General features: G+C 32.9%; 1 protein-coding gene across 5 annotated transcripts in view; it reads right to left on the bottom strand.

Annotated features, from left to right (window-relative positions):
- LOC135130445 (dual specificity protein phosphatase 21) overlaps positions 1-15,435 on the bottom strand; it is a 34,822-nt gene continuing 19,387 nt past the window's right edge. For all 5 annotated transcript variants that reach the window (XM_064057827.1, XM_064057825.1, XM_064057826.1 and 2 more), the window contains exons 2-3: positions 15,012-15,273; positions 1-870 (exon numbers count right to left, since the gene is read on the bottom strand). In XM_064057827.1, coding sequence (XP_063913897.1) covers positions 544-870; positions 15,012-15,257 — 573 coding nt within the window. In that variant the 5' untranslated portion in view covers positions 15,258-15,273 and the 3' untranslated portion in view covers positions 1-543. The remainder of the gene's footprint in view (positions 871-15,011; positions 15,274-15,435) is intronic.

The raw sequence follows: 15,435 nt of genomic DNA, 5'->3' as shown, positions 1-15,435 counted from the left end.
AAACTTTAATAAATTTAATAATCAAGTCTTTAATCTACATTTGTAAAACACAGAGAATAAATAAATTTGGTCCCATTTGCCAGTAACTATGATCTAACGCAAATTTAATTGCTTACAACATATAAGTCCGTAAACTGGCTTTCTTAATACATTATGTAGACAGTGTGTAAAAGAACGTGGAGTATTTTTACAAAACACCAGTATAGCTTTTAATTACTATACAGTTTTATATTGTATAGTATTTCAACACATCCTAGAGTAACCTGTAACGTGTTTTCGCTCCACTAATACAAGTAAAAACCAAAACCAATGTTCAAAACTTGCAGATTTGTACACAAACAAGTATTCTTAATGCTTGGTATTCACTTGCAACACGTGCACACTGCCAAAAAAAGAATGTCTTCTCAACATATTCTGTTTGTTTAAAATACAAAATATTTAAAAAACACGGACATCAATATGATGTCGCTTTCATGTACAGTATCATTTCTTCTCATAAAATGCATTTTGGAATATTTAGCCCGATCTAGCTTCCTTCTTCAGTCAATATCGCCCCGTCTGGTTCCTCTTCTTACTGAAGTGGCTAACAAATTGGTAATCACAGTCGTAGACATCCGGTATTTCCATTTGCACGAACTCGTTGAAAATCATCCTCACTGTGTTATTTCCGAAAATTGCTTTTTCGTATTCTATCAGTTGTTTGAAAAATCCACAATTTGGACGAATTTTAGGTCTCTTTAATTTGACGTAGTTGTAAGCGTCTAGTAACGTTAATCCTTGGTGTTTCATCAAATAAGCCAGGCAGATACTCGCCGACCTGCTGACACCAGCAACACAATAAATCAACGTTTTCCCACCGGAATTGGCAACCTGAAATCAAAACAGTATATAAATAGATGGAAAACGGTATTTTTCAAATTCTGGTCAAAAATATACACAAAATATATATTTTTAATTGTCTTTAAAAGTTTTCTAGCAACATAAACGATTCTAACTGTTCTATTAATATAAATGGATAAATATAATATAAAGTGGTCGAAAATAACAAAAAAATATAATAAATGTGCAACAAAACGATCATGTGATAGAAATATGTTGGCAAATTATATTACAAATATTTGAAGTACTTAACGATGATTTTGCAAGATGTTTATATTCTGAATAAAATATACACTAAAACTTTTTTTTAGAAATTAGTACAAAACTCTCGTTTATAAGTGTCACAATATATTTAACAAATAGAACAGACATTTGGATGTTTAAGCCTAGGTCTTACTAAAACGTAATAAAAAATAAGCAATTTGTTTTGATAAACTTGCATGTATTAAGATCCCTCCTTAAATAAACATATGCTCCGCCTATGGCGGTGATTAATACAAAGAACGACAGAATCGAGAAAATTCTGGTAAGGAAATGGTGGAATTCCAAAAATGTTCACTGTTTTAGATCGTCGCCAGAGAACTTGTTTGATCTACAGACCAGAGCGCACTCAGGCCAATATCGACTCTAAGCGACTTATCTATAAGACTTGCGTTAGAGCTGATCCGATATGAACAACTAACCCGTTTCGGCCATCTGGTCGGACTTTACAACGATAAGTGAACAAAGGTATTGAACATCTTAACGATTTAATACATAATATTCCCGAATGACAAAATTTACATTTTAAGTTGTATTCTCAAATGATAAAACGCTCACCAAAATTTGTTACCAACAATGAAATGACGTAATTTCCAAATTTTACCACAGTAGAAGAAATTTAAATTTCATATCCTCCGTGTTGAGTTTTTACCTTAGACCTCAAGATTTTTGGAAAAAAAATCAACATTTTCCAATTTATAGTTGGAAACAAGTTAAATCCTTAGTCAAAATTTATCCGTTAATGCCCCCCAGGAGTTAATGATGTCATCTAACAATTTTGTCGAATAAATGTTATTTGAATGATTTCTCGATTTTTCAACTGCAGATGTTTCAATTTTTCAATATTTCAATTTTCCACATTTTCAATTTTTCCATTCTTTCGATTCCTCGACTTTTTCTATTTTTCGATTTCTTAATTTTCCAATTTTTATTTTTTTTTGATATTTCTTTCAATTTTGGGATTTTTCAATGTTTCGATTTTTTATTTCTCGATTACTTACGATTACTTTTTGGATTTTCAATTTTTTGTTAAACTTTGTTAAGACTTTGTAATTTTTCGACTTTTTAAAATTTTACGTTTTTCGATTTCTCGAGTTTTCAGTTCTTTTATATCTCAATTTTTCGACTTTTCGAATTTTTAATTTTTGATTTTCCAATTTTTCTATTAAAAATTGTTCGATTTTTCAATTTTTTGTTTTATGGATTTATTGAATTCAGATGTTTTTAACTTTTCTTCTCGGCTTTCGACCTTCTCGATTTCTCTATCTTATGAGTTTTCGATTTCTCGATGTCTCAGTTTTTGAATTTTTCGATGTCTCGATTTTCAGATTTCTCAGTTTTTCGATTTTTTACTTTTGGGCTTTTCAATTTCTCGGTTTTACAATTTTTCCATGTTTCGAGTTTTCAGTTATCCAATTTTTCAATTTTTTATTTCTGGGGTTTCTATTTTTCGATTTATTGATTTTTCAGTTTATCTATTTCTAAATTTTAGATTTACGAATTTTTATTTTTTGATTTTTTGATATTTGAATTTCTCGATTTTTCAATTCTGCGATATTTTAATTGTTCACTATTTTAAATTTTACATTGTTGGATTTTTCGATTTTTTATTTTTCAGTTTTTCAGTATTTCTATTTTTCAATTTTTTAAATTTTGACGTTGCTAAATTTTCGGTTTTCTGATTTCTCAATGAATCTATTTTTGATTTTCTCATTTCTCGACTTCTCCAAGTTTCGATTTGTCGACTTTGGTTTTTTAGATTTTCAATTTCTCAATATTCCAATTTTCTAATTTCTCAACTTTTGAATATTTTTTCAATTTTTCAACTGTTTTATATTTCGATTTCTCAATTTTTCAACTTTTCGATATTTTAATTTTTCAATTTTTCGAATTTTTAAATTTTCGATTTTTCAATTTTTTGAGATCTCGATGTATCGAGATTCAGATGTTTCGATGTTTTGATTGTTCGATCTGTCGACTTCTCAATTTTTCCATTTTTAACTTTTCGATTTTGAACTATTTCGATTTTCCGACTTCTCGACTTTTCGACTCCTCGATTTCTCGATGTCTCAGTCTTTGAATTTTTCAACGTTTTGATTTGTAGGTTTTTCGATTTTTTACTTTTCGGCTTTTCAGATTTTCGATGTTCCAATTTTTGAATTATTCGAATTCAATTTCCCAATTATTTTAATTTTCGACTTTCGATTTCTTGATTTGTTGATTCTTCAGTTTGTCGATTTTTAAATTTTAGATTTTCGAATTTTTATTTTTTTTTTTGATTTTTTGATGTGTGATTTTCCAATTTTACGATAATTTAATTTTTCTATATTTTAAATTTTAGATTGTTCAATTTTACGATTTTTCAACTTTTCAATATTTTTTAATTTTTCAGATTTTGACGTTTGTGAATTTTCAGTTTTCCAGTTTCTCATTTAATCAATTTTTTGATTTTCTCATTTCTCGACTTCCCAAAGTTTCGATCTTCCAGTTCTTCAATTTTTTGATTTTTCAGCTTTTTTGACTTTCCCAGTTTTTGGATATTTTGTTCAATTTTGTCATTTTTCAGTTTTTCGATTCTTCAAATTTTCACCTATTTTTCATATTTCGATATTTGAGTTTTGAGATATTTTAGTATTTCGACTTTTCGATTTTGGAGTTCCGGATTTTTCGATTTCTGGAATTTTTACTTTTGGATTTTCAATTTTTCGGTTTTTAAACTTTAGATTTTTAAATTTTTCGACTGTTTTATACTTCGAATTCTAAATTTTTAAACTTTTCGACATTTTAACTTTACAGTTTTTAAAATTTTAGGTTTTTCGATTTCTCGAGTTTTCAGTTTTTCAATATTTCAATTTTTCAATTTTCGGAATTTTAAAATTTTCGATTTTCCAATTTTTTTTAATTTTTCAAATTTTCCAATTTTTCGATGTTTCGCTTTTTCAATTATCCAATTTTTCAATTTCCTAATGTTTTTCATTTTTGACTTTCGATTTGTTGATTTTTCAGTTTCTCGATTTTTAAATTTTAGATTTTCGAATTTTTATTTTTTTTTATTTTTTGATGTGTAGATTTCTCCATTTTCCAATTTTACGATAATTTAATTTTTCTGTGTTTGAAATTTTAGATTGTACAATTTTACGATTTTTCAACTTTTCAATGTTTTTTAATTTTTCAGATTTTGACGTTTGTGAATTTTCAGTTTTCCGATTTCTCAATTAATCAATTTTTTGATTTTCCCATTTCTGAACTTCCCAAAGTTTCGATCTTTCAGTTCTTCAATTCTGCAATTTTTTGATTTTTCAACTTTTTTGGCTTTCCCAATTTTTGGATATTTTGTTCAATTTTGTCAGTTTTTCGATTCTTCAATTTTTCTCCTATTTTTCAATTTTTCGATGTTTGAGTTTTGAGATTTTTTAGTCTTTCGACTTTTAGATTTTAGAGTTCTGGATTTTTCGATTTCTCGACTTTTTACTTTTGGATTTTCAATTTTTCGCTTTTCAAATTTTAGATTTTTTAATTTTTCGACTCTTTTATACTTCGAACTCTAAATTTTTCAACTTTTCAATATTTTAATTTTACAGTTTTTAAAATTTTAGGTTTTTCGATTTCTCGATGTTTCGATTTTTCAATTATCCGATTGTTCAATTTCTCGATTTTTAAATTTTACATTTTCCAAATTTCTATTTTTTCGATTTTTTCATGTTTGGATGAAAATTATTAAAAAAATGTACAAGGACATATACATTATCAGAACTAACGACGAAAAGTTAAAAGATGGGAGTGAAGCAAGGATATGTGCTGAACTACCTCCTATTCTCGATAGCATTGGACGAGCCAATAGAGGAAGCCTAGAAAACAATGAAAAAACTAAAAAGGGGGTACTGGCAGATGTCTGAATGAACCAATGTTTGCAAATGGCAAAAACAACAGAAGATCGGCAAAAGAAAAAAAAAACTATGATAATCTCGGGGGGAAAATACGTAACATAACACTCCAAGATAAAGTAATTGAACAAGCGCAAAGTGATAAATATTTGCGAACAGTGATATAAAGCGACGGAGAAATGGATAAAAAAATAAATGAAAGAGTGAAGAAAACAGGACACACAACAAGATGTTAACAAAAAGAAATACGAAAAATAAACTAGGAAATAGGACATCCTGACAGAAGTTACAAATTAAGCCCGACTCTGGATATCGGAAGGCCAAATTCACGGTGGATTCATAAACCACAAGTACAAGAGTATGTTACTTAATAGAATTTAAATAAAAATATAAACGTAAGTCACTATGAAAAACTAAAACTTGATATATTTTTTTGAAATATGTGTTAGGTTAATAAATAAATAAATTTCATTTAAAAAAAGTACCGTCAAGAGAAGACTAGGACTTGATTGAAGATCTTGTATCAAAAATTTGACAATCCGTAGACTTTGTTTCCAAAATTTTGACCACCAAATATTAACTCCAAGAACAATTAACCAAACATGCCTTTTTCACACTTTGGTCTAGAGCGAACAATTACAGAAGATCAAAACATTATTTTGCTGATATTTTTTAATTGAAAGTTGCATGAGGAGAATCGGAATTGAAAACAGAAGTAGGTTATGTTAATATGACTGCGGTTGTCTTATAATAAGAATAAGAGTTTATAATTATATATTAAAATTTTGACCCAAATTAAATAACATTACACCAAATACCATCTATCTTAAAAAGGTTTTCTTAAGACTCCATCAGATTACCACATAACCTTACCAATTTAGTTGACAATGTTACCAACATCAATTAGCAAAATCCAACAAATCCATACACTACAAGAATGAATTATAGCCGAACTTCCCGCCGGTCTCCAAGTTTTGAAATCCTGTACGGCAAGCTTTCGCCCAGTCAATTAGTTAAAATAAATACTTGTTTCTGGTAAGGTTTGACACGCAACAAGTCCGCCTAAAATACATAATTTGTAACAAGCCTTCACTTAGTCATTCCGGTCATTTCAACAAAGATAAATCACTCTACAATGATATCCTCTCGCAGGCCTTAGGAACGTTGCCAGCGCCCTCCTAAATCAGTGTCGCCCTGGAGCCGGTCCTGGCGTACGTTTCCTAAAATGCTTTATGATACAGGAAATTTTTAATTTGAGCGCAGCGATGTTTATGTTGTAATCAATCAAAGATTAAGAATTTTCGTTCTTGGCTCTGGCGGCGGAGTGGAATGCGGTCTGAGTTTTTTCGAAAATTCCTTTGAGGTCCGAAAATAGAAACCAAACGATATGAATCACGTTAGGTGTGCTTTATGCGCTATTTTTAAGGTGCAACGACGCTTTAAACCATGTGATCTCGAAAAATTGCACACTTTCAAACAAACGTGCATTTAAAAATAATAATTAAGAAGTTAACGAGTTGGCACGGGGTTTGTTAGTAGTTGGAAAGGTCTTTGATTACGTTGGATAAATATTATTTCTCATTTGTCAACATACTTTGAAGACGGACCACGTCTCATGCAAAGGCAAACGTTTCATTTTTCTTTTTCGGAATTCTTTGTGTGCTTGCTTTTTCTAAATTACGATAATTATGTTAACAAAAATTTAAGTGTAAGAAGCGCCGAGTCGTAAAATATGAGCACAAAAAGTCGATGCTAATTTTAACAGTCTGGTGTATTTTAAATCTGTCGTCATTTATCTTTACTTATAAAACAATGAGCGTAATTAAGCAATAATAAGATAACAGATGTTTAAATACGGTCAAGTTTATCACAACAATATAAGAAAAGCCAGAACGTTTCTAAATTTACATCTACATTATTCATTATTTTAATTCTTACTTTACGACTTTACGTAACGTCCAGTGACCAAATACGAAAATATGCGGAAGTTTATAAAAGGAGTCTATAAAAATTTGGCTTTTGTAATGAGGTTTTTTTTAACTAATTACATTCACCATTCATTAGAGGATTATATAATTATATATATGGATCCAAAGGAAAATTTTTTCCTCTAAAATTTCCTCTATTTATTTGAAGGACCTTGAATAACGCTTTACTTGTGTTACAACTTACATAAAATAATGAGATTAATATCAGTTGTGTATATCTCTTCAAACGTGTGAAATTTATATAAGAATTTAAAAATAAAACAAAAATAATGTGCTTGGTTGCTACGTGTGTAAAGAAGATACCTACAATTATAAAACACTAGCATTGAAGCATAACAAAATTGAAAAATAGAAATCCTACGTAACACAACAACACTCTTATCCACAATATCCGACGCTAAATGCATAACTTAATTATGTGTTGCGTAAGTGCGTTTAGTTTGATCAAGCATACTTTCAGTATGACTGCCAAATTCACCGGCCCATTAAACATGCGCTACGCGCACCACCCGCTTATGCGATCACTCCAGGTCAGAAGCGGCTTATTTTGTGGATTGATTCAGAAAAGGGATAGAATGCACGCAATACGCCGAGTGATGCAGTTTCTTCTACGAGCAGCGAATCACACAGAGAGCCGCAATTTTTTCCATCCGAGATGAAAGGATTAAGAGGGCTTACGAATTGTATTGCCGCGATTACACCGAATGACGTAATTCCTTCTACAACGAGCGGATCACGCAGACAGCCGCAATTCCGTACATATTTATAACAATAAATTGCTATAAACGTATTTTTTAAAACAATAAATATTATCCTAGCATAGTTAAAAGACTGAACTTCTGGATTTACCAAACTTTTCAGGTTTAGTATCCAAATGATTTAAACAATGATGCTTCTAACAGAGAATTCCATCAAATGGATGAAGATTTGTACGACATGATTTATGGGACAGGATATCGTTTTAATTAGTTTTTCACTAGAGTTCCAGAACTAATATTCATTAAAAATAATTTAACAAATGTATGGTTAATTGAATACATATCAATAAAAAATGTGTGTTTCTTAGAGCATTGCTAAAAATAATTAAAAACCTGTGCGAAGATAGATAACCTTCACGTTCTATTATTGCAATTAAAAATCCAGTGGCTGCAAGCATGAATATTTTGAAAATTCGATCAACGTTTGCGGTTTCAAATGCAAGAAAAAAATTGTGTAAGTAATAAGCATTCACGTTCGGTAGAAGTAACTGACAGGAACTTTTCTGTGGTTAAGTTGCAATCTTAAGATCACTAGAAATTTAAGATTGGCATCAACTGTCTAATTTTCTAATTCAAATGTCAAATCTGAATTGTGTGGAAAAAAACGAAGTTTTTCTAATTTCAACACGCTTCGTTTCTAGAAAATCCTTAAATACAGCGTGGAAACAGTTTCCATAAAAGTAATCACGAGAAAGCTCATTTTAAAGGAAAAGAAACAAGAAATATTTCGTGGTTTTCAAAAAATTGGGTAAAACGGAAACAGTTAAACTGGTGGCAGAAATATTCTCCGTAAAGTTCGCTAGTGTTGTCGAGTGTTTTTCGAATTTTAAAATAATACAGATACAGCGGCGCTTGTGCCGTTAATATTATAATCAGAATCAGAAAGACGACTGCGCAGATTTATATACCTACATGCTTTGTTGGTTCCGTTCTACAATTGGTTTTTAAGTTTTATATAATCGTTATTGTTTTGTAAGAGGTAAAACACTTGGCTTTGAAAATAATTGTACATAATACACGTATAAATTTAGGTTTCTGAAGGCGAAGTTTTTCACATTTTAAACACGTTATAGCTGCCAGAATCAAATTTCTAAGGCGGTACCTATCTCCAATTGCATGATTGTGGTGAAGATTTACTTTTCATTTTCTTGAATGAGACATGGATATACCAGAACGGATCCATGGTGAAATTGTGGATCCATGATGATGACATCAAAGCTTGTCCTCCTAAAAAAACTAGTGAAGGGAAAAGATTCAAAATTTTACATGCGGGTTGCTCTTTGGGCTTTTAGAGGGATGCGATTTTCTCCTTGGTTCAAAAATAGATTCACCAGATTACCACAAAACCATCATATTTTCGATATTTGACCTTTACTTACTTACATGTCACATTTTTGATAGCTACTTTCTGACATTCCAGTAATACATTATACACTAGAACAATTATGTCCGCAGTTACACAGCTTAAAAAAAAAAGTTACCAAATCTAGTTACATCTACCGAACGTGAATTCCTTATATTAGAGTGAAGTACAGTGAACACGAAAACCATATTTTTCGGAAAATTATAAAATTTGATTTTGTGAATTGTATTTTTATGATAACCGCTATAAGTTAAAATAAAAATATGTGTGGAGTGCTAAAATACTGGTAAATAAGCATGTAATGCGCGTGTTTCAAGTGAGTTTTCCCATTAGAAAATTTTCTGATTATGTCATTAATATTTCCGTAAATAAACGTATATCTATTCGAATAAGTGCAGTGTAATAACAATAACAGAACTAATATATTTTCAAAATTTTGAGAAAATGATAAGGTTTCACCTTCTTAAAAAATACAGTTGCAATCTCTGAGACGGTTTCACCTTCTTGAGAAAAATACAGTTGGGGCCCCAGAGAAGGGGTTACATTAAAAAAAAATGGAGCCCTCGAGGAGGTTTCACCTTCTTAAAAAATATATATATGGTGCTCCCGAGAAGATTCTACATTCTTAAAATAGGCAGTTGGGGCCCCCGACAAGGTTTCACATTCTGTAAAAAAGGACAGTTGGAACTCCCGAGAAGGTTTATTATTTTATTATTTTATGCATATTTACTTTGTAATGTCACTTTTAATTATATCATACTTGCTATGCTTACGCATCTTTTTGACCTTCTACCTATAGAAAAAAAGAAAGGTGGGACACCCGAGAAGGTTTCACATTCTTAAAAAAACAATTGGGGTGCTAGGGAAGGGTTCACCTCAAAAATTAAGACGGTTAGCGCCCCCAAGAAGGTTTTACATTCTTTAAAAAAAATTGTTGGGGCCCTCGAAAAGGTTTCACCTTCTTAAAAAAAGACAATTCGTGCTCCCTAGAAGATTCTACATTCTTAAAATAGACAGTTGGGACCCCTGATAACGTTTCGTATTCTGTAAAAAAGAACAGTTGGAACTCCCGAGAAGGTTTGACCTTCTGCCTATAGAAAAAAAGAAAGATGGGACCCCCGAGAAGGTTTCACATTCTTAAAAAAAGAATTGGGGTCCCAGAGAAGGTTTTACCTCAAAAATTAACACAGTTGAGTCCACCGAGAATGTTTTACCTTCTTAAAAAAACAGTTGGCGCCCCTTAGGAGGTTTTACAATGTTAAAAAAGACAGTTAGGCCCCCCGAGAAGGTTTCACCTTCTGTAAAAAAAGACAATTGGGACCCCCGAGAACATTTCACTCTCTATAGAAAAAAGAGAGTTGGGACCCGTGAGAAGATTCCGCAGCCTTAAAAAATCAATTGAGGCTCCTGAGAAAGTTTCACTTTCTACAGGAAAAAAGACAGTTGGGGCCCTTGAGAAGGTTTTACAGTCTTAAAACAAAATTATTGAGGGCCCTCGAGAAGGTTTCACCTTTTGAAGAAAAGACAGTTGGCCCCCCGAAAAGGTTTCACATTCTTAAAAAAAAAAAACAGGTGAGGCCATGAGAAGGTTTCATCTTCTTAAAAAAAGACAGTTGGTGCTCCCGAGAAGGTTTCACTTTCTATAGAAAAAAAGACAATTGGGTCCCCTGAGAAGGTTTCACATTCTGAAAAAAGCAATTGGGACCCCCGAGAAGGTTTTACATTCTTAAAATAGACAGTTGGGGCCCCCGAAAAGGTTTCGCATTCTTAAATTAAAATAGTTGGGGTCCCCGAGAAGGTTTCACCTTCTGTAAAAAAAGATATTTAGGACCCCTGAGAAGGTTTCACATTAAAAAAAAAAAACAGGTGGGACCACAAGAAGGTTTCATCTTCTTAAAAAAAGGCAGTTCGCGCTCCCGAGAAGGTTTAACGTTCTTAAAAAAAGCAATTGAGGCCGCTGAAAGGTTTCATTGTCTTTAGGAAAAAAGACAGTTGGGGCCCTCGCGAAGGTTTCACATTCTAAAAAAAATAGTTGTGACCCCTGAGAAGATTTACCTTCTGGAAAAAAGACATTTAGGACCCCCGAGAAGATTTCACATTCTTAAAAAGAAAACAGGTGGAGCCATGAGAAGGTTTCATCTTCTTAAATTAAAATAGTTAGGACTCCCGAGAAGGTTTCACATTCTTAAATTAAAATATATAGGACCCCCGAGAAGGTTTCACCTACTGTCAAAAAACAATTGGGACCCCCGAGAATATTTCACTCTCTATAGAAAAAAGACAGTTGGGTCCCCTGAGAAGGTTTCACATTCTGAAAAAAGCAATTGGGGCCCCCGAGAAAGTTTTACATTCTTAAAATACACAGTTGGGGCGCCCAAAAAGGTTTCGCATTCTTAAATTAAAATAGTTGGGATCCCCGAGAAGGTTTCACCTTCTGTAAAAGAAGATATTTAGGACCCCTGAGAAGGTTTCACTTTCTTAAAAAAAAAACAGGTGGGACCATGAGAAGGTTTCATCTTCTTAAAAAAAGATAGTTCGCGCTCCCGAGAAGGCTTAACGTTTTTAAAAAAAGCAATTAAGGCCCCTGAGAAGGTTTCATTTTCTTTAGGAAAAAGACAGTTGGGGGCCTCGCGAAGGTTTCACATTCTTTAAAAAAATAGTTGGGACCCCTGAGAAGATTTAGCTTCTGGAAAAAGACATTTAGGACCCACGAAAAGGTTTCACATTCTTAAAAAAAAACAGGTGGGGCCATGAGAAGGTTTCATCTTCTTAAATTAAAATAGTTGGGACTCCCAAGAAGGTTTCACATTCTTAAATTAAAATATTTGGGACCCCCGAGTAGGTTTCACGTACTTTCAAAAAGACAATTGGGACCCCCGAGAATATTTCACTCTCTATAGAAAAAAGACAGTTGAGACCCGTGAGAAGATTTCACAGTCTTAAAAAAATCAATTGGGGCTCCTGAGAAAGTTTCACTTTCTATAGGAAAAAAGACAGTTGGGGCCCTTGAGAATGTTTTACAGTCTTAAAACAAAATTGTTGAGGGCCCTCGAGAAGGTTTCACCTTTTGAAAAAAAAGACAGTTGATGCTCCCGAGAAGGTTTAACATTCTTAAAAAAGCAATTGGGGCCCCCGAGAAAGTTTTACATTCTTAAAATACACAGTTGGTGCGCCCAAAAAGGTTTCGCATTCTTAAATTAAAATAGTTGGGATCCCAGTGAAGGTTTCACATTCTTAAAAAAAACAGGTGGGGCCATGAGAAGGTTTCATCTTCTTAAAAAACAAAAGTTCGCGCTCCCGAGAAGGTTTTACATTCTTAAAAAAAATTGTTAGGGCCCTCGAGAAGGTTTCACCTTCTTAAAAAAAAAATATTTGGTGCTCCCTAGAAGATTCTACATTCTTAAAATAGACAGTTGGGGCCCCCCGCAAGGTTTCACATTCTGTAAAAAAGGACAGTTGGAACTACCGAAAAGGTTTGACCTTCTACCTGTAGAAAAAAAGAAAGGTGGGACCCTCGAGAAGGTTTCACATTCTTAAAAAAAAATGGGGTCCCAGAGAAGGTTTCTCCTCAAAAATTAAGACAGTTGAGTCCCCCGAGAATGTTTTACCTTCTTAAAAAGTTGGCGCCCCTTAGGAGGTTTTACATTGTTAAAAAATACAGTTAGGCCCCCCGAGAAGGTTTCACCTTCTGTAAAAAAAGACAATTAGGACCCCTGAGAAGATTTCACAGTCTTAAAAAAATCAATTGGGGCTCCTGAGAAGGTTCACTTTCTATAGGAAAAAAGACAGTTGGCCCTCCGAGAAGGTTTCACATTTTTAAATTAAAATAGTTGGGACCCCAGAGAAGGTTCCACCTTCTGTAAAAAAAGATATTTAGGACCCCCGAGGAGGTTTCACATTCTTTAAAAAAAAACAGGTGGGGCCATGAGAAGGTTTCATCTTCTTAAAAAAAAACAGTTCGCGCTCCCGAGAAGGTTTAACATTCTTAAAAAAAGCAATTGACGCCCCTGAGAAGGTTTCACTTTCTTTAGGAAAACCCCCGAGAAGGTTTCACATTCTTTAAAAAAAAACTAGGTGGGGCCATGAGAAGGTTTTATCTTCTTAAAAAAAGACAGTTCGCGCTCCCGAGAAGGTTTAACATTCTTAAAAAATGCAATTGACGCTCCTGAGAAAGTTTCACTCTCTTTAGGAAAAAAGACAGTTGGGTCCCCCGAGAAGGTTTCACATTCTTAAGAAAAATAGTTGGGACCTCTGAGAAGGTTTCACCTTCTGGAAAAAAAGACATTTAGGACCCCCGAGAAGGTTTCGCATTCTTAAAAAAAAAACAGTTGGGGTCATGAGAGGGTTTCATCTTCTTAAAAAAAGACAGTTTGCGCTCCCGAGAAGGTTTAATATTCTTAAAAAAGACAGTTGGGTCCCCTGAGAAGGTTTTACATTCTTAAAAAAGACAGTTGGGTCCCCGAGAAGGTTTCACCTTCTGTAATAAGAAAGACAGTTGGGACGTCCAAAACAATAAATCGTAAAACAATAAATTAAACAGTGAAACTTGAGTTTTTTGATGCAAAATGATTTTGTTTTGATTTTTCATTAAACCTGACCTAAATCTTCAAGGCAAAGAAAACCGTCTACACTAAACTTCTATAAAAAAATACAGTTGGAACCCCCAAGAAGGTTTTCACATTCTTAAAAAAACGGTTATGGCCGCAGAGAAGCTTTCACATTAAAAAAAAAGATGGGCGCCACCAGATGGGTTCAGATTCTTAAAAGATAGTTGGACCCCCGAGAACGTTTCACCTTCTTAAAAAAAACATAGTTGAGGCCTCCGAGAAGGTTTCCACATTCTCTAAAAAATAGATATTTGGGACAACCGAGAAGGTTTCAGCACCTTAGAAAAAAGACAGTTGGGGTCCGCACAAGTGTGGACAATATGAAATATGTATATTTAAAGCAGATAACCAACCGGAAAAAATTTATATATTCTCAATTTCTCCGTACACGCTTTAACTTCGACTGTTTATGTTTATATTTCAAAAAAATTCTACTATTAGCACGTTCAGATTATAAACATCCGCAGAAAGTACTGATTAATTAATTAACCACACTTAGTTTTTTCCCAAAAAAACTCATAAATTAGAAGTAGAAACATGGTACTCCAATAACCTTAAGACACGTTTTGCAATGTCAAAATTAAACTTTGATTTTTTCCCAAAGATAAAAACTCAACACGGATTCATAAATTTCAACTTCAAAAAGAGTTTTTTTCTGAACGGTGTCAAAATTTTTAAAAAATACTAGATTAGGGTGTGACTACCGTCGCAATGCTTTGAATGCTTTCGTCCACACTTTGAGACTCTACGAGTGTTTTAAGTGTTCAATGATACTCATTTTAATTTTAGCAACGCAATAATAGTATGAGAATAATAAGACTGACGTCACCACTTGCTGCATCGCTGGTTCTTTCTAATAACACGGTAAATTGCAAATTTTAAATATAATTGTTCACGAAACGACTGCTATATCGTTTTTTAAATAGTTTTAATTGTACGTAAATTCATTAAGTAGTTAAATTTGGTTGCAAAATAATAGGATGAAAGGCCTTTAACAACACAACTTTAGAATTTTGCTGACTTACATAACAAGCAAAATAACGCCAATTAACCTTTCACAATGAATAGTCCACAGGTTTTTGGCCTCGCTGTTTAAATATACATGGCATTGATTTTTATGACTTTTTTTTTACAGAACGGAGACGTTCGCTCCTGAAAAAAAATTCATGAAAATCAAGATAACACGCTTTGAGATAGTTTTACAATCTAATTAAAACTAATTTACTTCATAAGTAGCAAATAATTATTAACATAAGTGACTGAAAACTCACCTTTTGTACTAAATCCGCCGCCTCGTCAAAATACTGATAAATCCTGGTATTCCCCGAGTCCAGAATAGGTATCTTGTGATAAACGACATCACTTCTGTGCAGTGGCGTATCCGGCAATTCCGGAGCCGCATTTATAACACAAGCGATATTGAGCGCATCAAGGACATTAGTGTTGACAGTTGAAGCAGAACACAGAATTAGGTTTTCGGTTAATTCGGAGATGGTTCCCGGCAGCAACAGCATCATCGATGGTGATCTTGAACTGAAAAGAAATTGGAAATTCAGAATGTGAGGTATTTCGCATTTCAGTGCAGCTTTCAGCACCGCAAATTTGTTTGTTTATTTGTGCAGTTAGAAGCGATTTACAGGATAATTTAATAAAACCAACGATTCATCAACATAATAAACTCGCAGTAATTTAAAC

Source organism: Zophobas morio, unplaced genomic scaffold, assembly GCF_036711695.1.
Source record: "Zophobas morio isolate AGI-343-1 ecotype UQ-CSIRO unplaced genomic scaffold, CSIRO_AGI_Zmor_V1 ptg000017l, whole genome shotgun sequence".
NCBI lineage: Eukaryota > Metazoa > Arthropoda > Insecta > Coleoptera > Tenebrionidae > Zophobas > Zophobas morio.
This window is presented reverse-complemented; position numbering and strand designations above follow the sequence as displayed.